The sequence below is a fragment of the Lipophrys pholis genome, assembly GCF_963383615.2.
Source record: "Lipophrys pholis genome assembly, chromosome: 19".
In the NCBI taxonomy this organism is placed as follows: Eukaryota; Metazoa; Chordata; class Actinopteri; order Blenniiformes; family Blenniidae; genus Lipophrys; species Lipophrys pholis.
This window is the reverse complement of record NC_137647.1, coordinates 15,572,392-15,600,147: the sequence shown is the minus strand read 5'-3', so window position 1 is coordinate 15,600,147 and position 27,756 is coordinate 15,572,392. Positions and strand designations below refer to the sequence as shown.

General features: G+C 44.1%; 1 protein-coding gene across 1 annotated transcript; it reads left to right on the top strand.

Annotated features, from left to right (window-relative positions):
- The first annotated feature begins 152 nt into the window (after positions 1 to 152).
- Positions 153 to 27,571, top strand: notch3 (notch receptor 3). Its single transcript, XM_080487643.1, has 33 exons — positions 153 to 353; positions 1,219 to 1,285; positions 11,330 to 11,472; positions 11,566 to 11,901; positions 12,491 to 12,613; positions 12,705 to 12,938; positions 13,036 to 13,191; positions 13,275 to 13,460; positions 14,826 to 14,939; positions 16,092 to 16,205; positions 17,162 to 17,395; positions 17,581 to 17,691; positions 17,799 to 17,991; positions 18,125 to 18,270; positions 18,553 to 18,786; positions 18,893 to 19,045; positions 19,165 to 19,393; positions 19,488 to 19,689; positions 19,786 to 19,942; positions 20,031 to 20,215; positions 20,327 to 20,459; positions 20,569 to 20,826; positions 20,940 to 21,052; positions 21,135 to 21,658; positions 21,752 to 22,078; positions 22,168 to 22,316; positions 22,404 to 22,632; positions 22,746 to 22,836; positions 22,939 to 23,107; positions 23,222 to 23,526; positions 23,644 to 23,791; positions 23,873 to 23,970; positions 24,075 to 27,571. The coding sequence occupies exons 1-33, from the start codon at positions 293 to 295 to the stop codon at positions 25,566 to 25,568; spliced, it is 7,416 nt and encodes a 2,471-aa protein (XP_080343769.1). The 5' UTR covers positions 153 to 292; the 3' UTR covers positions 25,569 to 27,571.
- Positions 27,572 to 27,756: the final 185 nt, after the last annotated feature.

The window sequence follows — 27,756 nt, the reverse complement described above, 5'->3', positions numbered from 1 at the left end:
TAGCTGGATAGAGAAAGGGAGGGAGAGGGCTGGAAGGCGGAGTAACAGCAGACGCTGGGACGGATCGGGAAGAAAAAGTTTTTCAAAAGTTTTAGGAGGCGAGAGGAGAATCACAGCAGCCGTGGGCGAGCTGCGCAGGATAATACGGGATTGGGACGTAACGCTGCGCTTCACGGCTGACTTTATGACAAAATCCCCATCGATTTTGGAGCCTTCATTTTCATGTGAACTTAACAAAGGATGTATTCCTACTAAAAGCCAAACTTGAAACGCTGGAAGTTTTTCCACCGCAATGGAAGGGAATATTCTATGGATTATTTTCTCATGCTTACTGTTTATACACATTAGTGAAGGTGAGTCCCACGGTGCTTTCTTCTCTGTCCACATGCAGCTCATCCACATGGACGCATGGACATGTCCGGACAGTCGACCCACCGACTCCAATTAAAAGTCACGATCAGGGGGTTTAATTTGTGCATCACGTTTTCTTCCCTTTCCACACATATCTTCTCAATATTTAGTACTTTAGAGGCAAAACTCCGGCAATGTTGAGATATTATGTCTAACTTTCCCGAAGAGATGGAGTCATTTAACCGCAACAGACAATAGTGGGAGAATTCGTGCGTCACGTGTTATTAGGAGCACCATTACAACAATAATTAAGGATGAATCTGACAATAACAGAAAAAAAAACCACCTGTAGATTGTGAGTTATTGTTTTTATTTCGTGGGAAAGGTGCGATGACACTGTGAGCTCAGTCACTTATTGCGTAAATCCAAAGTCTTAAAGGATTTTATGATTATTTAAACAGAATAAGAACTAAAAATAAATACAATAAAAGTAATAATTAAAAGTATTGATTTCTGCTGGTTTAAATATTTGGTGTTTGGACTGTCAGGTAGGATGATTTACTGTGTGTGATAATGTCAGCCTGCGTCTTTATCGAGGAAACACAAAAGTTTATCTGACCTCGATAAAGTAAACAACAAACATGCGGGTGTGTCTGCAACATGGTCTGTTATCTAGACATCGCTATCGGTTAGTTGACATAAGTCATGTCCTTTTGAGGATTTAGATCATTATTTGCAGAAAGTGATTTGAAAACGTTGCCTGTAATCTATTTCATGGATTTTTTTTTTCTTTTGTCTTCATAGTTTAAGTGGTAAAATCCAGTGGCACCATATGATGGTTTTCTAACAATTGTTGAATTCCCACAGGGTTCCGTTGCCTGGATAAGTACAGACCGTGTGAAAATGGAGGGACATGCTCAGAGTCTCGATGCACGTAAGTTCAAAGATGTACCAGGATTGGTCCACACTTTCCTTTCTGCAAAGTTTTTGGTTTATTTATTTTTTTCTCCCTGTCCTAACACTTGCAAACCTCTATTTTTGGAAAAGATTTAAACAAAGGGTGTAGGCTTTTTGAGTAAATTGATTTACCACTGTATTATTCTTCATGTGGGTTTCAGAGGCTTATTTCCACTGAGATTCTCTGTTTTCTTCACTGTAGTAAATTTGTCTTGATTACATCCTGTTGTCTGTTAATTTATATTGTGGTAATAAAATGGTGAAAGACCAGACAGGCTTATTAGTCTTGTACAGATGAGTATCAACAAGCTTCAAACAGTTTTTGCAGCCACAGCCATGGCTTTGCACCTGTTTAAAAAAAAAAAAAAAAAACTTTGTCTTGCCTAAATCACAGCTCTAGACTGCACTCTGTCTCAGTCTTTCAGTTTTTTTACAGTCATTGTTCTATTTTTTTCTTCTTCTTAATTTAGTTCATATTCACTTTGAAGCTATGAAAAACATTTTTGATGACTTTCTTTGTTCACCGGCTGTGTCTGCCATTTTGAGCCTCTTGCATCTCTCATGATAAGGCTTTTGTTTTTTTTGAAACTGGTAGGGGGGAGTTGTGTGGGAACCCATTACAATGCTCAAGTTAAATAGCCTACAGTGTCTTGCCTTGGGGTCATTTGCCCTCTTAAAAAAAAAAAAAAACTTTAGTTGAGGAAACATGCCTGCATTTTAGATGGAGGAGATACAGTGAGCCACAGAACAAAACCCTCTGGGTGCCAGCTGCTTCTCTCCAAATCAGTAAATGTTTTATTCAGTGGTGAGTGCAAGCAGTTTAACCGTTGAAAGTTGTGCCAATACCGTAAATATATACTGCCTGCACATTGAGGCAGAAATACGTCTATCTATTGAAATTGTTTCGCTTTCAATTCTGCAAAGTCCTACCGTCAGTAGTAGCCTTTATACGAGCCAATGTTTAACTTGACTGCACATGAAACAAGTAACCACCCCCCACATGCTTTCAATCATTTCCTCCAGGCGAACTGTTCGTGTAAAACTTAGTTGTATAATTTTATCCATTCAAATTTTTTAGCATAACTTGCCTTGTGATTATGCACATTCCCTACTGTGAGCCGTAATTAACAAAAGACTACCAATATTTTGCATAGTTCTGATCTGGCTTGAGTGTAATCACGTGGGAATTTGTTGTCTTTCTATTTAAACACCACTTTTGCTCCTCGTTGAATTTGCTCTGTGCATATATATGTAGATATGTCTATTCCAGGGTGCCATAGTTGGGCACATGCCTGGCTCAGTGCCAAGAAAAAGGAGCAGTTAAAGTGCAAAGGCAGTGGATTTCTTATGGAAAAGGCCATCAAATGTCATACAACACAGTGTAGACAGAGTCCCATAACGGGGCCGAGCAGTGGAGCGGAGCGTGGCCGTATGAGAGTGGTCAGACCAGTCCAATGAGTAGTGGAACCTCCCCACCCCTTCCCCTGGGAGCTGACAGAAACAGGAGATCCAAAACAGCAGAAAAGATCCTTTCTTCCACCAGATACCTGGCTGTAACCCTGCACCATCGAATAGAGGGTAATGAGGGAGAGAATAAGGGCCACAGTAGGGTGAGGGACATACATAGGAGACAAAAACAAACTGCACATCCCAGAACATTTTGCTGCATTTAAGAAAACAAATCTGAAACTTGTAGAAAACAATCTAGCTAGAAGGCACACCTGTTCCACAAAAGCACACATTTCCGGAGTATAAATTTCATGCTTATTCTCCAGCTATAGGGTTATTAAAATTTTCAGAGAGAAAAAATGCTCCAGTGACAGTATTAATGGTTATATGACAGGTACCATTGTTAGTGTCCCAGATACCAAAGTATCCTCAGGCTTTTTTGGCACATAATTTCCGTAATACACTGCAGTTTCAACATGCAGAGGCTTTTATTTACTTCTTCATGACTTTCTGAATGGGAGAGCTCCATGACTCTGCTCCTAAAGTAATATTAACAATAGTGACGGGTGCAACTGTGAAGGTGGGCAAATAAGATGTAATATGAGTGCATATGTGCACCTTTCATAAAATACTGCTAAAATAATCAAGGTATTTAAAGGTACCAATTTTAAATGCCTGAATACAAAACGGGGACAATAAAAGAAAAAAGAATAACTAGGAATTGAAGCTAGATGTTGGTCAAACGCTGTATCCTTTATTCTTCACCCAAACAGTTGTTTGTATGTTTTATGTGGCATTTCTTAAAAGCGCCACTTAATCAACGATATACAATCTTAAAAACCAGTGGCAACTTTTGTCTACAAAGTGTGTTGTACTTCTCTCCTTGAGATAAAAATTTTTTGTGATCTTGCGTTGACCAAGAGTTTTGAACTTGACAGTGAAGGGTTGCTGGTGTCATAGAAAGTGCACTCCTTTAGGTGAGCAGTCAGGAAGTCCAGTTGAAGAGCCTTTGGCCCCCTCGGCTCCGCCCTGTGAGCAGAATACTCTGCATGGAGAGGGCCACGGTGGCGTGGCCAGAGGAGAGATAATTAGGCAGATTGAGAGGGTGTCATTCAGAGAGGATCCAGCTGGAAGGATCGGACTGGGGGTAGGGAACGGGTAGAAGCAGGCTGGGTAGGAGGGAGAGGAGGAGTGGGCGGGGGTGGGTGGGTTGGAGGGGCTGCGTATAGGACAGCTGGTGGATGTTGTGATGGTAATCCAGTGAAGTCAGATCTTGACAAAAGGAAAGCATAGGGCCAGGTGCTGCCATTGAGCAGTCAGTCGCCCCCATACTGTGTGAGACAAGCTTGTGGAGGAATGAAGCCGGTAGCCCACAGTCCCTCGAGCACATGTTGCTTCTCTCACAGTGCAGCGGCTACCACGTCTGCTCTTTCTCTCCCATCGCGTCGTCCCTGCTCATCCTCTGTCATCCAACACAGTGGCGGATCACAGATCACAGGTTACAGCCACTTCTTTCCTCTGAGATCGGCTGAGATGAATTGAAATAAACGTGGGTTTTCTCTGCTGTCCACAACTCATGAATGAGTCCAATGGTCCTCGTCATGTTATAAATGGCTTTCCCTTGGCCTCAGTAGCAGAGTAAGCATTTGAATTGTGGGTGTTATGTTTTGACCCTGTAGCTACTCCCAGCCTCTTTAAACATGATAAAAGAGGACATCTTTGACTTTGAGCGGAAGCAGGCCTCGAGGCCAGTGTGGAGTGTATTATCAGTCTAATTTCTGCCCACTTCTTTTCTCGTTTGTGGAAAAAAACCACAGACGGATCCTGCACTGAAGGAAATCAACCATCTATTTTGCTTTTTATTTAATTTAGAAATATTCAAATTCCAAACTTTTCTAATTGAGTATCTACAAGTCAATCTGCACATCTTTCAAGCACAGGTTAACATTCATTATTGAGGAACAATAAGCACACATGCCAAATCACATATTTGCAGACAGACCATGGCAAACAGACAGATTATATTGTTGGCTTAGTCCAGGGCACCTCAGGGCTTGTGTTTCTTTCGCATCTTTATGGTGGATTAGAAAGGAATGCTTAGTAAGACTCTTCCTCTCCCTCTGGTGCTTTCAGGTTATTGTCTCTGCTCCTATCCATTCACCCTGTTAGCCCCTTCAGGAATGCCTTTATAACAATACTGTCAGCCCAGGCTCACTGACGATTGGATGTCTGGAATGACTTGTTTGATCTGCAATTAGTTACTTTGCAATTTTGTGAGAGAACATATAGCACGCATCACTCACGCTGTCTTGACAGGCTGATGGAGCCATTGTCATGTCATTGTCCAGAAACACATACGCACAGCAAACCGCCTTCACCTCCACAGTCAGATGTGTGCTATCTTCTAAAAAAGTTTACACCACCTTAGAGATGACGATTTAGGTTTGTTGTCCCTTCTTCTTCTCGCTGGGTCATAGTTAAAGACTCTGAGTCGTGGTTCCCAGGACCCGTCAAAGGAAGTGGTGCCTTCTGACCTCCCTGCTACGCACATCCTGCCTTATCAGAGAAGCTTAAGAAGCTTACACCATGTACTCAAGCCTCCATGCTCGCATGTGTTTTCATGTTGCATCTCTTTTTTTATGACTCTCTTCTAGGCTAATGTGCTTGTTTGGCTTCATCCTTCATAACTTTGAAGTTGAATGTGGGAAGCAGAAAAGGAAACTTGCGCACTCCCACACACGTCACTCTCTGAGAGACAATTATTACAGTTTTACCGTTATTGAGAGTTGGCAACAGAACATCCGGCAGGAGTGTGTGTGTTGATGTATGTCTGAAACATGTTCTTACGGGGATAAGTCTGGCTCTGAGGTTTCATTCCATGACTGTTTGTTCTTTCGGAGAGACAAGAATTCTGAAGAAACATTCATGCAGGTCCGTTTGGAAAAAGTGATGCCTTCCGAGTGCCAACAAGATTTCCTGTCTTTCCTTCTCTTTCAGATGCTAACAGGATGAATCCATATTACCTGATTTGGAAAATGTTTTGGTATTTGTTAACTAATGACTGATATTTGCATATTCTTTATGTTTCATGAATACATTTGCTTCACACAATCTCTGGTATTACTTTGGGTGAGAGAGATTGAGATGACATATACATTCTCATGTGCTTTTGCAAAAACTTTAGGGACTGTACATATCTGAGAGGAGGTGTTACTCTCCTTCAGTTTGCTTGACAGTTTTTGTCAACAACTTTATCAGATGTTGCCACAATATTTTAGTAGCTCAGGTTCACGGTGCAGAAAATGTTTGCCATCGATTGAATAGCGCTGCAAGCTATTCGTAAGTTAAAAATATCTTTTGTCATATGGTGTTTTTTGTAAAGACTCAATTGCAACAAAACACTGGCTGTTGTAGTCGATGTTTCTTTCTAAGGATGTAGTCTTTTCAATTTCAAAGTTTTACAGAAATCTGGTTCAGTTTAGGTGGTTGGGTGGGGTTTCGTGGTTAAGTTCAGCAGAGAATGCTTTGAAAGACCTCGACCCTGGGATTCATGCAATGTGGTTATGGGCAAAAGCTCTGCTATTTGAAAAATGTGAGCTTGTACTCCTCTGAAACTGACACTAGGGGCTAATTTATACAGATAATGTATAAAGTATTAAAAGCTGTGAATTTCTGTTGGGCTCTTCTCATCAACTTATAACTCGGCGCATAGCAACTAGACTACATTTTTATTCTCCTGGTGCAGCTTGTCAGTGCAGTCTCCACTGCCAAGGAAATGTCTGGCATTTCCTAGGAATTTTGTATTTATATCATTTTACAAGTAGATCTGACCATTGAGAGGCTATAGGGAGCAGGAAGGATTCACTAACAGCTGTCCCAAGCATTCAGTCAGATTCCCCTCTGCTTATCATCAAGATTATGTCAAATATCTGTGAAGACAGATTTTCAATGTTGATGATTTTGATGACGTTGATGCTCTTTTGGAAGATTTCTGGAGTTTTCTGTGTGTTCTTTGTTGAAACAAACCTTTTTTTAAATAATGAAACACACATGTCCTCTGGGAAATTGATGTACTTAATTACCCGACTGCACGTGCCCAGCGTGGTGGTCAGAGCTACCTGTTTCTGTCGGGGTATCTGTCCACTGAAGGGCCCCAACTGTCCTTATGAAACCCTGTCTCTCTCATCACCCCCTTTTTCTCACTCTGGCTCTGTCTCTCCATGGGTTACTGTTGCCAGGCTACAGGCCAGGCCTGAAAGACTAGCTGTTTGGGTCACTGCCCCACCCCCCAGCCCCAGCCCTCCCCCCAACACTTTCATACAAAGAAGTTCTGACTACTTTAGCTCTTTTATTTGGGCCACAAAACATTCCCCAACCCCCAATCTGGATCTTTGCTGAGAAAGAGAGAGCCAAGCTGAAGAGAGCAGAGCAGAGGAGGCTGCTGGAAAAGGAAGGGGAGTGTGTGTGTGTGTGTGTGTGTGTGGGTGGGTGGGTGGGGGGTGTGGATGGGCTCCTGTTGGCAGTGTGGTGTCAGTATGGGCCCTCGTAAAGGAGAGGAGCTAGTTCCTGCTTGCTTGTGGAGGGGGTTTAAATACAAGTCTGTGCCTTAAAGCCGCCATATATATCTCAACAATGTAATTGAAGTAACATCAGGTGTAGGTTTTTTTTTTTCTTTAATTGAATAGTTTGATTCATTAAAAGCAATAAAAAAGGAGAAATACTGCCCTACATAAATAAGAGCATTTGTCTTGTTGTTGTTGTTTATTTCCATTTGTCTGAGGAAATATCCTCTGTGATAGGAAGACTGCTTTATACTTGTCGCTTTGTGGAGCATGACTGTGTGTATGAACCGTGTCAGAGATTACAGCCTCTTTGTTCACAGGTGAGCCAACCTCTGACCTCTGGCAGAGTAGCAGCTATTGTATAGAAGAGGATGAGCTCAGGTTACCCTGCTTCAGTGACCCAGAAAGCAGGAAAACTGGCATTGTGTTACTCAAGTATAAGGGACAGAAGTCCCTTACATAAATCAAATAGTCTGAGTCTGATAAAGCCCCCCCCCCCCCCCCCCCCCAAAAAAAAAACCCACCTGGGATGTGATAACACATTGATGCGATATTATGTTTCAAACTCCAAGAATGTGTTGTGATGTCTTGCACTGTACCTCCTCTTCATTACATGTCTGACAAAGTTGCCATTTCTTTTCTCCCTCTTTTGTAATTTCCTCAGTGGATCCTCCCTTTTATGCATTCATGTTCCTCAAAGGCTGAGGCTGGTTGTAAGTCACTTTTCTTTGTGTTTGGGCGTGTAGTGATTGTTGCATGCGTTTGCTTCTTGCAGTGGTGCCTTTATATAACATTCTTCAATGTGTGTGAGTTAAGACGAAACGATAATGCATGCATTTGTAAGAGTTGGCCACGTCTATTGAGAAATTGGCCCAAGTGTGTGTGTGTGTGTGTTTGTGTTGTTAAGTAGGCAAGTCCCATGGGCAAAACAGCACAGTTGTTTTGGCTTAAAGTCTGGCAGGAGAGGTAACTGCCAGACACACAGGGGTGCACTGACGGATTTGGACAGATGCACGGCGTCAGAACTGCAGCTGGCAAAAGCCCTCATATGTGTTGACATGGTGAGATTACCCGCTCTGGCCATCCGTCCATTGCACTCAAAGACCTCCTGCTCATCTGCTGTAGTTTCTTCCTCAAAGGTCAGAAGTCGGCACTAAGTATGAGTCAGGGGCTCATTGCACAACAGCAGCCTGCACCTGCCTCTCACATCCGCCACAAACAAAAGTTTGGCCAAGGCAAAGACACAAATCCTGCCCACTGACAGCGGAATCCACAAGGCTATAAAGGGCCTGATAAGGAAACTGGCAGGTGAGCCAGGACAAAGTTGTATGTCTCTCACAGTTTCGGTACTGATAGCACTCAGACTTGTGTGTTATGGGAGTAGCATGTTGGCAGTGACTCAGGTCTAGACAAAAGAATGTGTGTTTTGGCTGCATAGTTCGCTGCAGATTTGCAAGGAAAGACAACATTTTTATCTTGTATTACTACTAGTATTGTTACAGACAGTTCCCCACATACACACGCGTACACTAATTGCTGAGCACACCTTTGTTCCATCAATCTAACATTTTATTTTCTATGTCAGCATGCACTGAAACAGGCAGTTTTTCTATCAGTAAGTAGTTAAGTAGTTTTTGGGTTTTTTTGTACACAGAAAGGAAGGATTGTTGGTGGAGTGTAGGATTTTAGCTTTTCGGTCTTCAGCAGTCAAATGGCTACAGTACTGAGTAGATCCACAAGAATTTGACTGTCAGTCTATGTTGTATTTTTAAGTTGTCTAAACAATCAGTCGTTTCAAAGGCCTCTTTGTACCACTTTTGTGTTTCATTTTTTAGTGACACCCAAGATTCCAGACATAGTTAATTTGCCTCTAAATAAACCCAGCCAAGCCATGACAAATACCCATGGGGACCCAGGGTGGGGTTGTGGGTGATTGGTTGGGTGTCAGGCTTGCTTGCTCGTCTGTGAGGTTGCTCCGGCAACAGAAGTTGTGCGTTAGAAGTAAGTGCTTTGTTGTTAAGACTACAGGATCTGGAAATTACAGGAAGCAAGACGTGATGTTCCAGCTCAGCCGTACTACTATCTTCTCCTCTTGGTGTCACCGTTGGTTTCAACCTCCAAAGACAATCTCTATGGAAGAACAGCCCCACCCTACACTGTGCAGCCTGAGTGACATTATCATCACAATCAGACAGAGGACCTCTGACATCTGACCTCTCAGCGCGTGAGAGGAGGGAGTTGTAAAGGGGAAAGCCAAGCTGGCGTTCAGGGGTACTTCAGAGAGGAGCTGTAGCATCTGTCCAGACTCTCTGTCTAAGCGTGGATACTTCCGTGCAGCTTCACTTAAACTTCCGAACAGTCTCACTGACTGACTTTGCACAGTGCATCAGGAAATCTCCCTCTTTGGCAATTCTCATTAGACTATTTTTATATATCGCTTAACTGTTGAACTTGTGAGGAAATCAAACCCTTTTTTTTCCAAAACTGCTTCTATATAAAAGTACATTCTGAGTTCTTTCATGCCAAGCCCTGTGGTGCTCCATTTTTTTCTTGTCTTTTCTTGTCTTTGTGAAGAACTAAAAAAGCCAAGCAAAACTGAGCAACCTTCAGTGTTTCTCAACCAGAGCAGAACAGTCAAGAAAAAAAAAAAAAAAAAAAAACCAGCTTCTTTCGGTGAACATCTCGATTCAAGATGATTTCTACCTCTGCAGCCTGACTGAGAATGTGCATCTGTGATCTTCTTATTTTAAGTCAATGTTTCGTGTGTTTCGAAACAGTAAAAAATGAACTGATGACAGTGTAGTGAACATGCTGTTGTAAAAGAAAACAGATGAGAACCTATTGTTGATCCTGCCCAGGGGTTCCTCACCAATGAAAGAAAAGACAGAGCCCAAGGGCGGGCCAGAACCCAGCTGTCACTGCCTCGCCATCAGCATCAAACGGTCTGTTTGAAGAGGGGGCTTGTCCCTAGCTAAGGGCTTTGCATGGGTGTAGAGTTACCAGCCCTCCAACCTTGTCTAAACTTCCATAGGACCTCAGCGGAGAGCTATCAGGAACCCTGTTTATATATTTATCTCAGCTTCTTTGTGGAGTGTGTTTAGGTCAGGTTTACACAACGTCTACTCGGCGTGCATAGCCAAAGCTGAAGAGGAGCACTTTCACTCCTCCATCTGTATCTGTTCAGGTGTTTGTGCATATTATAGGTCAACAAACATTGTGTCAGCACTGAAATCCTAGTAGTCACAATAGTTTCACATTCAAAACACAACACAATGCAATGAAAACATGTATACAGGGATACCGTTTTCAGAATAATTCTTTCTCCAAGACAAGCTGCTATTCAGCGTCTTAAGAGATCGAAGTTTGGTGGAATGGAAGCAGTACTGTTAAACCTACATTAGAGGAATGATTTAAAAACAAAGATGTGAACAAACTGACTGTTGCATCACATATGTTGAACGAAGTTTTTGGGAACAGAATAGGTTATTTCATTCAAATACCACATCTGCTTCTCTCATTTGATTCATGTGTGCCGTGTGTTATCCTTGCTTTTCTTCATGTCAGAAAATGTTGGCAATTGTCGAGTTTCCAGACTGCTGTCTCTGGGTGTGTTCCTTTTCCCTTTTCATACGTGGGAACAGAGGTGTGGAAAAAAATTGTTGGAATACGAGCTGACACAGAGAAAAATCTCCAGCTGGAAATGTGGAAAGAGATGGTTTGCCTTTATTTTAATAATTTATGTCTGTTTGTGGATGTTTGTTGGTTGTATTTTTCACGATGGATTGCATGGTTTTTACTCTTGATGTAACCTTTATATGATTCTTTATTGTTGGACACAGAAGGATTAATTTAGGTTTGAGCTTGGCACAGTTCCCCAAATGCCAAACCCAATCTGAAGGAAATCACGTTACAGTCCAGCAGCTCCACCTTGAATATGTCAGCCTTTTATTCAGCATTGTTGTGTGTGTGTGTGTGTGTGTGTGTGTGTGTGTACACATTTGCTTGTCCAGATGTCGTCCCGGGTTCATTGGTCCTCTCTGTCAACATCTGGATCCCTGTCATCGATCGCCATGTCTAAATGGAGCAGCCTGTAAGAGCCAAGTGGTCAATGGTATCCCGCAGTTCACCTGTGTGTGCCAGAGAGGGTTCAGAGGTATGTGTCCCAAAAAATGTCTTAAATAAAAAGCTCAAATCTGAAAATATTCCAAACTGAATAGAATTCTCTTTTTTTTTTTTTCTCCTCCAGGCCAGGATTGCTCCCTCATTGATGCTTGTGCCACAACCCCATGTGCCAATGGCGCCCGCTGTGTCAACTGGAATAACCACTACAATTGTTCCTGCCCACCTGGCTTTCAAGGAAAAAACTGCAGAAATGACATTGACGAGTGCCGCAAGTCTGGCGCGTGCCTCAATGGTGGCTTGTGCATAAACACCCACGGGTCCTTCCGTTGCCAGTGTCCGCCCGGATACAGCGGCCGTACGTGCGAGGTGTCCACCCTGCCCTGCGCCCCATCGCAGTGCCTTAATGGAGGAACCTGTCGACAGACTAGTGACCATTCCTACGAATGCGCTTGCTTACCAGGTAGAATAGCTCTCTGATCACTATACACACACAAACACTAGACTCAGTATAGTTATCTCACTGTTGTCACAACCAGCCTTAGGACTGTTGCTGGGATTTTTCTCTCGATGCCTTAGGTCAACTTCCTGTCTACTATTAATAGTTACTGAAGGGAGATGGGATGGTGGGAGTTTAAGAGGTGGCCTGCCTACACTCCACTTTACTCTCTTCACAACAGAAGGAATTCACTTTATGGGCCTTCTGGTTTCCCACTGGGGAGCCGACAGGAAATGGCTCCTGCCAGAGAGGAAGTCATTGAAACTGTGAGAGATTATAAAACAAGCAAACACTGAGGGAAGTGCAGACCTCTGAAGCAGACAGGAGTCACGGCTGTTGCTGGCATCGTGTGGGAACCATCATATGAAGATGTAAACAGCCAGACACCCTCTGAACCTTTTTACTACATCGCCCCCACAGAGTCTTGTGTGAGAAATATGGCTTCAGGGTTTGGAGTAGAGATGTTTTGGGTCAGAAACAAGGTCTGTTGAATGTTTGTTAAACTCACAGGTTGCAGATGTATCATAATTCTTTGTCTGTCAATTTGTTGCAGGGTTTGAGGGACACAACTGTGAGAATAACGTGGATGACTGTCCAGGTCACAAGTGTATGAATGGAGGAATATGTGTTGATGGAGTGAATACCTACAATTGCCAGTGCCCACCAGAATGGACAGGTACAATTCTTAAAGTTGACTTAAAAAAATATTTTAATCTAGATATCAAATGAAGCATATGTGTGAGTCAATGTCGCCTTCTTTACAACAGGACAATACTGTGCTGAGGATGTCAATGAGTGTCTCATGCAACCCAATGCATGTCATAATGGTGGCACTTGCTTCAACACCATCGGTGGTCATACCTGCGTCTGTGTTAACGGTTGGACCGGAGATGACTGCAGTGAAAATATTGACGACTGCGCAATAGCTGTTTGCTTCAATGGTGCCACATGCCATGACCGAGTGGCATCCTTCTTCTGCGCGTGTCCAGTTGGAAAGACAGGTATTTGTGTTATCAGACACCCTGTTTGTCCCCTTTTATATGGACTGCTGAACTTTAGCCAGGTGACACATGCATTCTTTCTACAATGTCATGACAGGTTTGCTGTGCCATCTTGATGATGCATGTGTGAGTAACCCCTGCAACGAAGGGGCAGTATGTGACACTAACCCTCTCAATGGCCGCGCCATCTGCACTTGCCCTGCTGGTTTTGTGGGGGGTGCTTGCAATCAGGACATGGATGAGTGTTCCATTGGTAAGAGTGATATTTATGAGAAGCTTTGCAGTTCTGTGGTCACGTGAGTTCTGTTTTACTGATCTTCAAACTTCTTTCAACAGGTGCAAATCCATGTGAGCATTTTGGGAAATGTGTGAACACAGAGGGTTCATTCGAGTGTCAGTGTGGCCGGGGATATGCTGGCCCACGTTGTGAGATTGACATCAATGAATGCTTATCCATGCCCTGCCAGAATGATGCCACTTGCTTGGACCGCATCGGCGAGTTTACTTGCATTTGCATGCCAGGTATGCAGACATTTCACCCCTATAAAAAAAAAAACAGGTACTGTATATATTCAAACAATTATTATAAATCTTTACAACATTATCAAGTAGGAAAATATTATTTATAGTTGTATTTTACATTACTCAAATAGTAACTCGTTAAGGTGCAAGTGTAAGGTGCTTTAAAATACTCATTGCCCAAGGAAATGGGTTCGCAACCTAAAGTGAGGGTTTTCTTGAAAAAAAGTCAGAATTTTGTTTAGCCTAAAGAACAATCTCTTGGTTTCATTCACACTTTGATGCTCAAACATCAACAAGTATCAGTATCAACCAAAACGCACTCCAGAGTGGAAGAGGACTTTATATTGTTGTGTTTCCAGTAAAAGTTTAAAGTTCAGCTATGTGTCCTTCAGGGACAATATTCCGAAACTATATAGAGAAAAACTAACATTTTAACTTGGCCTTTAAAAATAACTTTATCTACAGGGCTGCCATACTTGCCATCAGTAGACTATTATGTAATTCATTCCCACTGACTTTGGGTATTGAAGGCAACTCTCCATTCTCTGTGCACTGTACAGCCAGACGGGGTGATAGTTTGGAGTAAGTGATAGTTTGGACATTCGGTAACAAAAAGACAGTGAAACTCTCACGCACAGTCCTACACGCAACCTGGGGTTTTGGGAGCTATACAAATTAGAGCTGGGAGTCGGGTCTATAGGACTGGATGTGAGAGAGGGTGAACAGTTAGGGGGAGGAGTGTGCTGTGAATACTAATGAGTGGAAGAGTGGTGGGAATGGAGTGGAACAATAGGGCCCCTCTGTGCTCCACTTTGCACCCCTCATACACACACAGAGGGAAAGAGGCTTTTTCCCAGAGCCTCTCCCCCTCCCGCTTCATTTCCAGAGACAGACCCTTCCTCTTCACCCTCCTCATCATCAGTCAGCCTGGCAAAGCTCATGTGGAGCTGCTGATTATTTCTGATTCCACGCTAGCCTCTCCCCAGGGGAAACCTTCTGATTCACATTTGGTTTCACCTCAATGAGGGAACCCTCCATAGTTTGCTCACACAGAATGTATAACATGCATCTGCTGAATGGGACACTGACTCAGGGAGGGGCGATGCTCCATGGACAGTAGGGTGTGATGATCAGGTCAGTTGAGTGGGAACACTGGAGATGCTCCAGGGTCTTTTATTCCAACTTGTGGTTCAGCAGAGACCAGTGAACAAAACCCACACATGGGAAAAGTTTCCCACAGATCCTTCTGCCATTGCAGAGTCCATACAATTGCAGACCATGCCAGCTTGAACTGATGTGAACAAAGTGAACATACATCAGCTGCAAAATAAAAGGATGATTTCAAGTTGAACTTGTGTCTTGCAGGCTACATGGGAACTTACTGTGAGATTGACGTAGACGACTGCGAGAGTAACCCGTGTGTGAACGATGGCATCTGCCGAGACATGGTCAATGGTTTCACATGCACCTGTCAGCCAGGTAAGCTTTTTCTGAAATCTTTTCATTTCTTTGCAACTTTCATATCTTCACTGTCTGTTAACAACTAGTTTAGTGACAGCAGCAGTAAAAACACAAAGCCTAAGTTTAAATGCCCTTAAACCAGAAGAGGGAGGGTCAGCCTTACTACTTCTGCTTGCTGGTGTTTAGAGCCACCACTCATATAAAAAGGCAAGCCCCAAAGCTGCCTATCCTCTTGCCTGAACAAAGACACTATTGTGACCCCCGCTTCCCTCCTCTGTGGAATGTGGAAGGGACAGCAGTCTCCCTCATCCTGCCTTGTTGCTGATGGGGAGGGGGGACAGCAGTCCTGCTAATGAGATTCTTTTCCAGGTCCGCAATTTACATCTGGGACAGACGTCCCCCCTCCAGCCCCCATCTAGCTATTGAGCCGGTGGAGTTGATGCAGGCAGTGTGTGTGTATGGGGGGGGGGGGGGGGCTCCCCAAAAGAGAAAACAATCCCACCGTCTCCTCCAAGCCCCCCTTAAGCAGCCCAAGCACCAACACGCAGACCGTCCTGACACTGTTAATCAACTGAGCAGTATGCTACCAATGGACCAATTCACCCGTCTGGGCACTGTGCCCAGTCTCTTCAAGCCTGCTCTTTTTCTCAAAGATTTAAAGCTTGTTTATTATTATCATTATTATTATTATTATTATTATTATTATTATTATTATTATTGTTGTTACAGTCTTCTCACATAGATTTCCATGTATCAAAAGTCTATCAGTGCACCATTAGTGTTGTGTACTCTGTCGGCACAAAATGCACCTGCTGTCAGCCACAGTCAAAGTTGCTTAAATAGCATTTGCTTAGCCAGCCCTTCCTTATCCTGTAAGACCAATATTCACCTCGTGCTGGCCCAGCTTGACAGAAAGTCAAACCTGTAAGACATTATCAAGGTCATAGCAGGCTTTTCCACTGCAGTTTGTGGTGGCCATGTCAGTGTCCAAGTGCACAGATGAAATGTCCTTAACCAGTCGAGACAAACTCAAACCCTACCCTAACCATTACCAACCTAGCCGAAGACCTCTGCCCTTCTAAGAAGAGCAGAAATGCCCTTTGACCTCAGCATGGGCCTTACCACTGGACCTTCATTCTGACCTTTAACCTCTATGTTTGTATGTCCCAGGGTTTACTGGCACCATGTGTCAAATCGACATAGATGAGTGCGCCAGCACGCCTTGCCAGAACGGGGCAAAATGCTACGACAGACCCAATGGGTTTGAGTGCCGCTGTGCTGAAGGTAAGAACTCCTGTATATATCGGTAGTTGTTAGATATTAAAAGGCTCAAGATGTCTCCCCAGACAGGATAACAGATGAGCCTTAAACACTTGTTTTGGTCTTTGTTAAGCATTCAGCGTTTTTGGGGGTGAACTTTTTTTGTGGACGTCTGCTGGCCAAGTAGACCAACTTGAGGCCCCTAATCCCCCTCTTTCCCTCATCGGCTCTCAGGATCATGGGGTCACTGAGGACCAGCAGTTGCCAAGAAAAGACCCTTGGTCATCACCCCGACATCTGTTCATCTTTTATACCCTCAGTGCAACACCTTATGCTGCGTCTTAACTTTCATTCCTTCACATTCAGTCAGGTCCATCGTTGAAAACAATAACCAGATATGATCATTAAATTTGGATAGAAAAGCTGTATTTATAATGTCGCTACATGTATATTTCAATGTTTCACATGTTTATTTGGACCTATGCCTACCGAGGAGCCTGCTTCATTGTTTCAGTGGCCAGCTGCTTGGTATTCCTTGTGTTTGTGGCCCCTTCTGTTGAGTGAAGTGGCCCTGTTTGACGTGGCGCAGTCTATTGTTCTCTCCACCCCTGAGAACAAAAGCAAGACTGGGGGGCCTGTGTAGGGCCCTTCTTTACTGCTTTACCCAAGTCAGCATTGCGCTACACACATACCACACAAACCAACAGTTGCTTGCCTGACATGTAGACGTAACCACAGTGGTTAAACATGATGGAGTTTTATGAAGATAAAAGTGTGAAACAGACTGAAGTTCGGCAAAATATTAGATGATATGCAAGTTATTAAAATAACACAAATCTGCAAAAAGATAACAGCATAGTTTTGCCACTGGAAATGGTATTCCAATATTTTGATTTCAGGCAGTAAAAAAACTGAACCCCTCTTAACAATATCAGTATCTCGTCAGTAACCTTGGTTTTTACCTTTTTTCTCATTTTTAGGTTATGAAGGGACCCTTTGCGAAAGCAATATCAACAACTGTAAGCCCGACCCGTGTCATCATGGTACTTGCATCGATGGAATTGCAAGCTACACCTGTAACTGCGATGCTGGCTACACAGGCTATCGCTGTGAGAATCAGCTTAACGAGTGCCACAGCAACCCCTGTCAGAACGGGGGCAAGTGTGTGGACCTGGTCAATAAGTACATCTGTCAGTGTCAACATGGAACCTCAGGTAAGAGAGAAAGGTCTCTATGCATCACAAATGTTAGCGTTAGGCTGACATAAACTACAACAATATGAAAAATAGATAGAGTTCAGGTTGCTGTGTTCGGCCTTGACATGGATATAACATACTGTGTACTTAAGTTTGCAGAATATTATTACAATCCTAACATTAAAAAACCTTTGTCAATACAGGCACAAACTGCGAGATAAACTTTGACGACTGTGCCAGTAACCCATGTGATTATGGCATCTGCAAAGATGGAATCAACCGCTATGACTGTGTTTGTAAACCTGGCTTCACTGGTAAGCAATACTAACGCAAAAAATAATAATAATTCAGACCAAATATCTGTCCACATGGGCACTGTTAACAAATAAGCTTTGAATATCTCCAAAATCTCTCCTGACAGGCCCCAAATGTAATGTGGAAATAGATGAATGTGCATCCAGCCCATGCAGAAATGGAGGAACATGTGTGGACGAGGAGAATGGATTTCACTGCCAGTGTCCTGAAGGCTTCAAGCCGCCCTACTGTTACTCGCAGGTGGACGAGTGTGGCAGCAGCCCATGTGTGCACGGCTCATGCAGGGATGACATTAACGGGTATGAACAGCTACAGCTTTTGTGACAATTTAAATGAAGTAAAACCAAAAAAAAGACTTGTCGATAAGTAAATGAGCTTTTTTTTTTTAACTTGTAAAGTTATTTAGTATTGATGGCACTTCTTTATTTGCAGTTATCGTTGTGACTGTGAGCCCGGTTGGGTGGGTAAGAACTGTGACCTGGACAGGAACGACTGTTTGCCGAGTCCCTGTCAGAATGCTGGCACATGCATCGACCAGCTCAATGGTTTTACCTGCAAGTGTCGCCAAGGCTTCAGAGGTGAGAGGCCAAAACAGTAGACAAATGCACAATAATTCAAAAGCTTTTCAAACATATTCATGTGATGTTGTACCTGAGTATTGGTAGTCTTCTAAAGAAATCCTCCAAAAAATCCTTGTCTTAGAGAAGAAAAAAATAATGTAAAGGAAAAAAACTAAGGACAACTGTGTCCCCCTAGTGGTGGAGTTAAAAAGACAGGGCCAATCACTAGTATCCGATGCAAGTGTCAGGCTTATCACTATTATTTCTGCTACTAATTTTAACTCCTCACTCCTTTGAAAGGTAACCTCTGCCAAGTGAACATCAACGAATGTGCATCCAGTCCCTGCCTGAACAAGGGCACTTGTGTGGATGGTGTGGCAAGTTTCACATGCCTGTGTGAGCTTCCTTACAGTGGACCCACTTGTGCTGAGGTCCTCACTCCTTGCTCGCCTAACCCCTGTGCCAATCATGCTGTGTGCACCCACACGCCGGATTACTTGGGCTATCAATGTAACTGCCAGCCAGGGTGGCAAGGTTAGTACATTCTGCACTTAGTCAAATCCTGCTAATTTTGTGCGCAATAATCTTCTTGGAAGCTGAAAGATCAAATCTCATTGTGTCCCTCTTTTGTGTTCATCAGGTCAGTTGTGTAATATAGATGTGAATGAATGTATCTCAAATCCCTGCAAAAACCGTGGGACCTGCACTAACACTCTTGGAAGATTCATGTGCTCCTGCAGAGCAGGATATACTGGGCTAACCTGCGAGACAGACGTCAACGACTGTAGTCCTAGTGAGTGATCATTTCACCCTTGTGCACTGTTTAAAACAAAGTCTCTGCTGCCGTCAAAAACATTCAAGATCTATGTATGTTTACAGTTTTTTGATCAAAGTCTTCTGTTGTGCTGTCAGATCCCTGTCTCAGTGGAGGTTCCTGCACCGATGGGGTGAACTCTTACCACTGCAGCTGCCTGCCAGGCTTCACAGGGCCCCGCTGTGCTTTAGAGATCAATGAATGCCAAAGTTCTCCCTGCAAAAATGGAGGAACATGCACCGACTATGTGAACTCCTACACGTGTACCTGTAGGCCCGGCTTTACTGGCATTCACTGTGAAACCAACATCCCTGACTGCACTGAAAGGTGTGTAAGCATTGATAATGCACTTAATTGATCTACTTGAATGCTTTTGTACATTTGTTTAAAAATTAAATCATATTTTTACTTCCGTCTATAGCTCTTGCTTCAATGGAGGGACATGCACCGATAAAATCAATGGCTATTCCTGTACGTGCCGCTCAGGCTTCACTGGTTCCCACTGCCAATATGAAGTCAATGAGTGTGATTCCCAGCCTTGCCTCAATGGGGGCATATGTCAAGATGCCCTGGAATCTTTCCGCTGCTCCTGCCCCAAGGGCTACACTGGCAACCGATGCCAGGTACATAAAGTCACAAGCACTGTTAAAATGTATTTCTTGCTTTTATGTTGTTTTTTGTTTTACAATATGCTCTAAAATGTGTCCATCTATCCTTAGTCACCAGTGGATTGGTGTCGGTGGTCATCTCCATGCCAGAATGGAGGACGCTGTCGCCAGAAGGATGCGTCCTTTATTTGTGATTGTATGAATGGCTGGTCTGGACGTTACTGTGACATTCCAAGAGTCTCCTGTGAGACAGCGGCTCGCCAAAGAGGTATGTACAGATAATGTTATGTTGATAGTCTGAGTTTGCGCTGCAAAGAAGTACTGAAGTTAATGTTTCTCCTAAATTTTCTGATTAGGCCTCCAGACAGATGAACTGTGCCACCATGGGGGTCACTGTGTCAATACTGGGAATACCCACTACTGCAAATGTCCCACTGACTACACTGGAAGCTACTGCGAAAATGAAGTGGAGCACTGCGAGGACAAACCTTGTCGCAATGGCGCCACCTGCAGGGGATATGTGGGAGGTTACCAATGTGACGTGAGTCTTTGTGCTATGTGCCTTTTTAACTGATCTCAAGTGAGCTTTTTAAATAGCCTTCTTTCTTTCATTTGTGAAGATTACAATCTTGTCTTCTTCTTGTCATTGCAGTGTATGCCAGGCTATACTGGGCAAAACTGTGAGATAGAAATCAACGAGTGCCAGTCTCACCCTTGCCAGAATGGAGGCACTTGTATTGATCTGGTCGGACATTATATCTGCTCCTGCCCACCTGGCACACTAGGTATGTCAGGACAACAGAAAAGTGTCAATATTGCTAAAGACATGCAGCTCTCTATAAACAATACATAATATCATTCATACTCTCAATATGATCTTTTTCTCTTTTAAAGGAGTTCTCTGTGAGATCAATGAAGATGACTGCGCTCCACCCATGAGGCTGCGCAGTGCTACTCCTAAGTGCCTGAATAATGGCACTTGTGTGGACAGAGTAGGGGGATATCGCTGCAATTGCCCTCCTGGTTTCACCGGAGAAAGATGTGAGGGTGACATAAATGAGTGTCTCTCTAACCCCTGCAGTCCCTCCAATAGTCTCGACTGCATCCAGTTGCCCAATGACTACCAATGCGTTTGCAAGCCAGGCTTTACAGGTGAGACACCTAAATATCTACCACACTCTCCTTGATGTCTTACTGTTCATCCTTTTTGAGTAAAATACCCTTCTCCAGCTGCAGATATTCATTGTTGTTTTTTTTTTTTCCAGGCCGGAGGTGTCAGAGCAGATTCAGTGTGTGTGAGTCTCAGCCATGTCAGAATGGAGGAGCTTGCTCTCTGACCAGCAGCTCAGGCATGGGGTACACCTGCACATGTCAGCTTGTAAGTGTATTTTAATTTCCCAGCTTAGATTCCTTCACTGTGCTTTCAAAATTCAAGCTCATAAATGACAACTTTTCTTTAGGGTTATACTGGGCCGAACTGTGAAAGAAGCATGTCCTGCCGTGAGCTGTCCTGCTATAATGGAGGGAGCTGTGCTCTTACTACAAGAGGGGCACGTTGCACATGCCTGCCAGGTTATGGTGGACCCCAGTGCCAGCACCGCAGCAATGAAGGCTGCTCCTCGAAGCCATGCTGGAATGGAGGACTGTGTACAGAAGAGACCAGCTTCCCATTCTTTCACTGCCAGTGTCCCAGCGGCTGGACAGGCAAACGGTGTGAGCAGAGCATCGTGGAGCCCCAAACACCATCCTGCCCTTTGGCAGACTGCCGTGGAAAAGTCAATGACAGTGTTTGTGACAAGGAATGCAACACATTTGCTTGCCACTGGGACGGCGGTGACTGCTCTCTGGCTGTGAATCCGTGGGCTAACTGTGCAGACCCTCGCTGCTGGCGTGCTTTTAACAACAGCCAGTGTGATGAGTCCTGTAACAATGCTTTCTGCCTGTATGATAACTTTGACTGCAGAACCAAGGAGAAAGTTTGCAAGTGAGTTTGATTTCACTGTTAAGTGTATTCTCTTTCAGTTTCACTGGCCTTTCGAAAATTGTAACTCATCATCCTGATTCCTGTTATTTCCAGTCCAATATATGAAACCTACTGCATTGACCACTACGCCGATGGACTGTGCGACCAGGGCTGCAACACAGAAGAGTGTGGCTGGGATGGCTTGGATTGCGCAGAGAAAGTCCCAGAGGACATTGCTGATGGTGTCTTGGTTCTAGTCGTCCTGCTGCCTCCAGAGGAGCTTCTTCGCACCAGTACAGCATTTCTGCAGAAATTAAGCGCTATCCTACACACTTCACTGCGCTTCAGGCAGGATCGCAATGGAGAGGCGATGATCCGCCCTTACAGACGCAGAGAGGCACGCCACAAGCGCGAGTTGCAACATCAACAGGAGATCATTGGGTTCGTCAGGCATTCGGTTAAAATCAGTCAAAGCCCTTCCTGTTAATTGTACACAACACTAAACACTTGCTTCTCCACCTTTCCTACAGCTCCATCGTTTACCTGGAAATAGACAACCGTTTGTGCTCTCAGGGCTCAGAAGATTGTTTCCCTTCAGCTTTTAGTGCCGCAGACTACCTGGGAGCGCTGTCAGCAGTGGAAATGCTCCGCTTCCCTTACCCCCTCAAAGAAGTCCGCGGTGAGTTGGCATACTTCCAAAACACACAAAGGCTGTTGACACTACGAAAGTGCACATATGTGATGACGCTCTGGCCTCCTACCACAGGTGAAAGAATACCACCTGATGAGATGCAAATACCACCATGGGGCAAGACGATGATGGTGGTGATCGCTTTACTTTTCCTCATGGTCATACTTGTGATTGGGATGTTAATTGCACGAAGAAAGAGAGAACACAGCACCCTTTGGTTCCCTGAGGGCTTTTTCCTCAAGAAGGAGCCCAGCAGCAACAAAAACCGCAGAGAACCTGTGGGCCAGGATGCTTTGGGCATGAAGTAAGTTATGTTTATGTGAATGGTAACACTCAATGATATTGTTAGGACTAAGTGATCCTTGCAATGCAGTTTGGAGTAGGACTTTGGACTTATACACATTTATCTCTAAATAGACATATGCCAAAGACTGTGGAGGAATCTCTCCTTGGAGATCACAGCGAGCAGTGGATGGACTCAGACTGCCCAGAAGCAAAAAGACTCAAGGTCAGTTAGAAAACTTCTTCAATGCAAGCACAAAGGAGTGTATGCACATAGCTTTTCTAGTGTTTATTTAAATGTAAACTGAATTTCTCCTGTAAATTTCAGGTTGAAGAGCCGAGTATGCTCTCAGACAGTGAAGACGCCGTGGACTGCAGACAGTGGACGCAGCACCATCTTGCAGCAGCAGACATTCGCGTGCCACCAACAATGGCCCTCACTCCTCCTCAAGGAGAGTTTGAAAGCGATTGTATGGATGTTAATGTTCGAGGCCCAGGTTGGTAACAGAAAGCTCTTCAATGAAATTGTCTTGATTGTGATTCATGCATGCCTATTTTTAGTTTTACTTAATGTTTCCGTCTTACTCATGTCTGTTTTCATCTTCTACTAGATGGTTTTACTCCGTTGATGCTGGCATCTTTCTGTGGAGGCGGCTTGGAGCCTGAAGTAACAGAGGAGGAGGAGAGCGAGGAGTGCTCTGCCAACATCATCTCTGACCTGATCTATCAGGGTGCATCCCTTGCTGCCCAAACAGACCGGACTGGTGAGACAGCACTCCACCTGGCTGCTCGCTATGCTCGTGCAGATGCTGCTAAGAGGCTGCTGGACGCTGGGGCAGATGCCAATGCTCAGGATAACACAGGGCGCACCCCTCTACATGCTGCAGTGGCTGCTGATGCACAAGGCGTCTTCCAGGTAACCAAACATCAATACAAACCGTTTTTAATCGACATTAGAAACATAATGATCAGTTTCAGTCTATAAAAAAAAAAAAAATCCTTATATTGAATTCAATCTTTTCCACCCTTTTAGATTCTGATTCGGAATCGAGCAACAGATCTTGACTCTCGTATGTGCGATGGCTCCACTGCCCTGATCCTTGCTGCACGGCTGCCAGCAGAGGGAATGGTAGAGGAGCTCATCACTTGTCATGCTGATGTCAATTCAGTTGATGAGCTGGGTAAGTGTGATTAAATTGCCACTATTATGAGCATCCTGTTCGGACATATTCGGTATGCTCATTGCTTCTTGTTTCTTTTAGGTAAATCTGCCTTGCACTGGGCTGCTGCTGTGAACAATATTGATGCCACTATTGCTTTGCTGAAAAACGGAGCAAACAAAGACATGCAAGATCTTAAGGTAGACCGCCAATGATTCTGTTTAAACACACTTGTGCATCACAATTGCTTTAATAGAAGTAGATTTGGTTGCATCTAACAGTACTTTTCTGCCACTTCTTTCAGGAGGAAACCCCTCTCTACCTTGCAGCGCGTGAGGGCAGCTGTGAGGCTGTCAAGGTACTGCTGGCTCATTTTGCAAACAGAGAAATCACAGACCACATGGACAGGTTGCCAAGAGACATTGCTCAGGAGCGTATGCATCACGACATCGTGCAGCTTCTTGACGAGTACAACACAGTACGGAGTCCCCAGGGTCATGGCGGGGCCGGACACCACCTCACTGGGGGACACACTTTGTCTCCTCTCATGTGCCCTCCTAGTGCCTTCCTTCCGAGCTTGAAGAACACTCCACAGGGCAAGAAGAACCGTCGACCTGGTGCCAAGGGGTCTGGCCTTGGAGGACAACATGTGACCAGTCTGAAAGAGTCGGTCAAGGCCCGAAATAAGAAGCTGACCCTGGACATGCAGAGTGCCTTACTGGAGAGCTCAGTTACTCTGTCCCCAGTCGACTCACTGGACTCACCCCACGGGGGAGCTAGTAATGCTGGCTACATCACCAACCCTACTTCTCCGGTCGCCATGCAGTCACCAGGGCTTTACCACTCCTCCATGTCTGTCCCAAATACCCCAATGGTGCACACCAACATGTTGGAGGGAGGTGGCCCCTTTGCTGTGTCTCTAGCTCAACTCAATGACCTGGGGGCTGGAGGAATGTCTTTACAGGGGCGTGGCCCCATGGCTTCAGATGTCACCCACAGCTACGTGCTGAGTTCAGGTCAAATGGGGCTGAACATGGGCATGGTCAGTCCTGTTAGTGTTCCCTTTGACTGGCACAACCGAATGCCCCCCTCCTCCCAGTGTGGGCAGCAAGTAGTGAATATTGTGCATAATAGCCAGGCAGGCATGCACCCCCAGAGTCCAGCCATGCAGCAGCAGAGTATGCTGATGCACCAGCAGCTCTACCGTAATGCAATGCTGCAGCCCACTCCTGTTACCTCCACACCCACCATCAGCCCAGTAAAGTTGCCTTCTATTGCTGAACAGCAGCAACAGCAGCAGCAGCTGATTAATCACAGCATCACCAACCAGCAAAACATGGCTCGCATGGGCACCTCCACACCACCCACACCCCAAACATCACAGCCCCCACCAACCTTCTTCCAGCAGCAGCAGCAGCAGCAGATGTCTCAGCAACCCGCTCAGCCTCAGCCTCCTGCTCAGCCCACACAAACGCCCACACCGGCAGCTCAGCCCCCTCAGGCTCTGCCCTCCCAGCCGAGTGGCAGCACTGTGGTAAAGGAGGAATACCCAACACCTCCCTCCCAGCACAGCTACTCTTCCGCACTAGATGCCACGCCCAAGCATTACCTTCATTTGCCAAGCGAGCACCCCTACCTGACCCCCTCTCCGGAGTCTCCCGAGCACTGGTCTAGTCCCTCTCCGCACTGCGTCTCAGATTGGTCAGATTCCACACCGAGCCCGGCAGTTGCTGTCCCGGCCCAAACCCAAATTACTCAAATTCCAGAGGCCAATGGCAAGATGCAGGTGTTTGCGTGAAGATCCCGTAACCTCTGCTTGGAAAAGGACTGGGGGGAGGATCAGAATTTGTGGACTGGCTCTTGGGCCTGTCTGTATTTTTATATGTCAGCCTGTTTCCAAGATTTTCATTGGATTTGGATTGACTACGTTTATCACGAGCATCTTCTGCTGGTGATTCTTTTGCAGAAAAAAAAAAAGTAAAGGGAAATGTGTGTTGTCTGAAGAAACAGCAGACAATTTAATGAAGTAATTCTGTCACAGATGGACTTGTTTTTTATTATAAAAGAAGTATATGAAGAAAACCAAGTCTTTCATTTCAAAGACTTAGGGATGCTCTCCTGAAAACTAACAAACATTTTAAAAGTAGAGAAGAGACAAAGCGAAATGTTGAAGGGAATTCATTTATTTTTATTTATTGTTTTTATCTATCTGAACTGCTTTTGTAGGTGTTTTTCTTTCTGTCTTAGCTTCTCACATAAAGTGCTACCCAAACCGATAAACTGGTTCTAGCAAATACATTTCAAGAGTTGCTGCCGTAGTGATACGTTTGATTAAATTGTATAAATATTTTCCATATGAGTATTATGAATAAGAATGTAGACGAGTGTCTCTGAAGCACTTCAAGTAACCAGCCTCATGGGTGGGTCAAGTGTGGGTCAATACAACATTTAACGACAAGGGATATTTATAATATATGAGGGCATTTAATCCAAGCCAATTTCCTTTATAACAATTAAAAGTGAAATGGCAGAGTAAAGTTTTAGATTAATTGCTTTTTATTTGTAGCTTGTCACTGACATTAAAGCACTCTCCCTGCCAATTTATTGCCAACCCTCGTTACCCTCAGTTCAAGAATGTTTTTGTTCATTTCAAACAGAACTAGTTTGCCTGTAAAATCAGCTGTTCACTGCCCTGATGTTTTATTTTTGTCTTTTTTTTTATACTCTGTATATTTGTGGAAAACAATGAATCACTCCAGATGTACTAAGCTATGCTTGTATCAGCTGCTATTTTATATCATCATTCCCAGCAAACATTCCTTTTATTTTGCCTGTATTGTTGAGTCTGGACACTGTGCCTTCAGCAGCATGCAACACGGGGTCGAACCCGAGGGCAGACTCGTTGGATTTGTCACGCTCATATTGTTACTTATTGTAAGACATTAATAGTGCTCTACCCTTCTCTCTACTTGTCTGTGGTGAAGGCGTGGTCATCGTGACGGTGTGGCTGCTGGGCTGTGACTGCTTATGCCCTGTCACTCCTGAGGGAGGTGTTTTATGGCATGCAGTGGGACCGTTCCCCTGCATCTACAGTAGCTCCCAGTCCAGGGGCTTTGGAGTTGCATCTTGAGATGATTGTTAAAAGAGGCGGAAGGAAAGAAAATGCTACTGTGTAGTGCTTCACCCTCTCACTTTTTACAAAAATTAGAGATTAGACTCCCAGTCACTCAGCTAACACTTTGTTTACTGTCTGACCAACTCTTTCATTTCTACAAGACCCGAGAGGGGCCGCCCTCTCTTTATCCCTATTTTGTGAACCTTTTGACATAAAGTCAGTTGACGATAGTAGAAATTTGAGAAAGTAATCCTTTCATTTTCATCTTTTGACGACATTGACAGAGATGATTAGGCCACCGTTCCTAGCTACTACGTTTGTGGTGACTTAAACACTGCCCCTAGATGTGCCATAGACTGAGTTTATCTGTAATTCATTGTTATATCCTGTTCACGATAGAATCAGATACTGTTCTTATCTGATCTGGGAAAACATGTTGTTGTTCACTCCTGTTCATATGTTACTTACCAGAAAAGTTTTGTTTATTTTATTTTTTTTATATACATAACTGGTCTTACAATTTCCTTACCAGGTCGCACTAAGTGTTTTGTACATTTCAGGCTCCCGATTTTTGTTTGTAAATACGTTTGTTCTGGGTAGATCATTGCTTCAGAAGTCTTATGTTTCTAAAATGATTGTTATGTACTAAAAAGGACAAAAATAAAAAAGTACTTCATTTAGCATTATTTGAAGCTGAGGCTTTCATTGGTCTTTTGTTATTAGAGTCATAGATATTTTTCTATCAATGTTAATTTCTATACTTGTTTAAAAGTAGTTCAAAAATGTTGTACATAACATATTTCTACAGTCCAAATATGTCAAATAAGTTACCTATAATAAAACTGTAGGGAACTACTTTTTGTGTCTGTTG

Excerpts from the sequence above, each read along its gene's own strand:
- notch3 (XM_080487643.1), top strand. The coding sequence starts at position 293 with ATGGAAGGGAATATTCTATGGATTATTTTCTCATGCTTACTGTTTATA. Across the intron at positions 12,939-13,035 it reads GTGTCCAGTTGGAAAGACAG|GTTTGCTGTGCCATCTTGAT; the intron begins GTATTTGTGTTA and ends ATGTCATGACAG. Across the intron at positions 22,837-22,938 it reads CAGAAGCAAAAAGACTCAAG|GTTGAAGAGCCGAGTATGCT; the intron begins GTCAGTTAGAAA and ends TGTAAATTTCAG.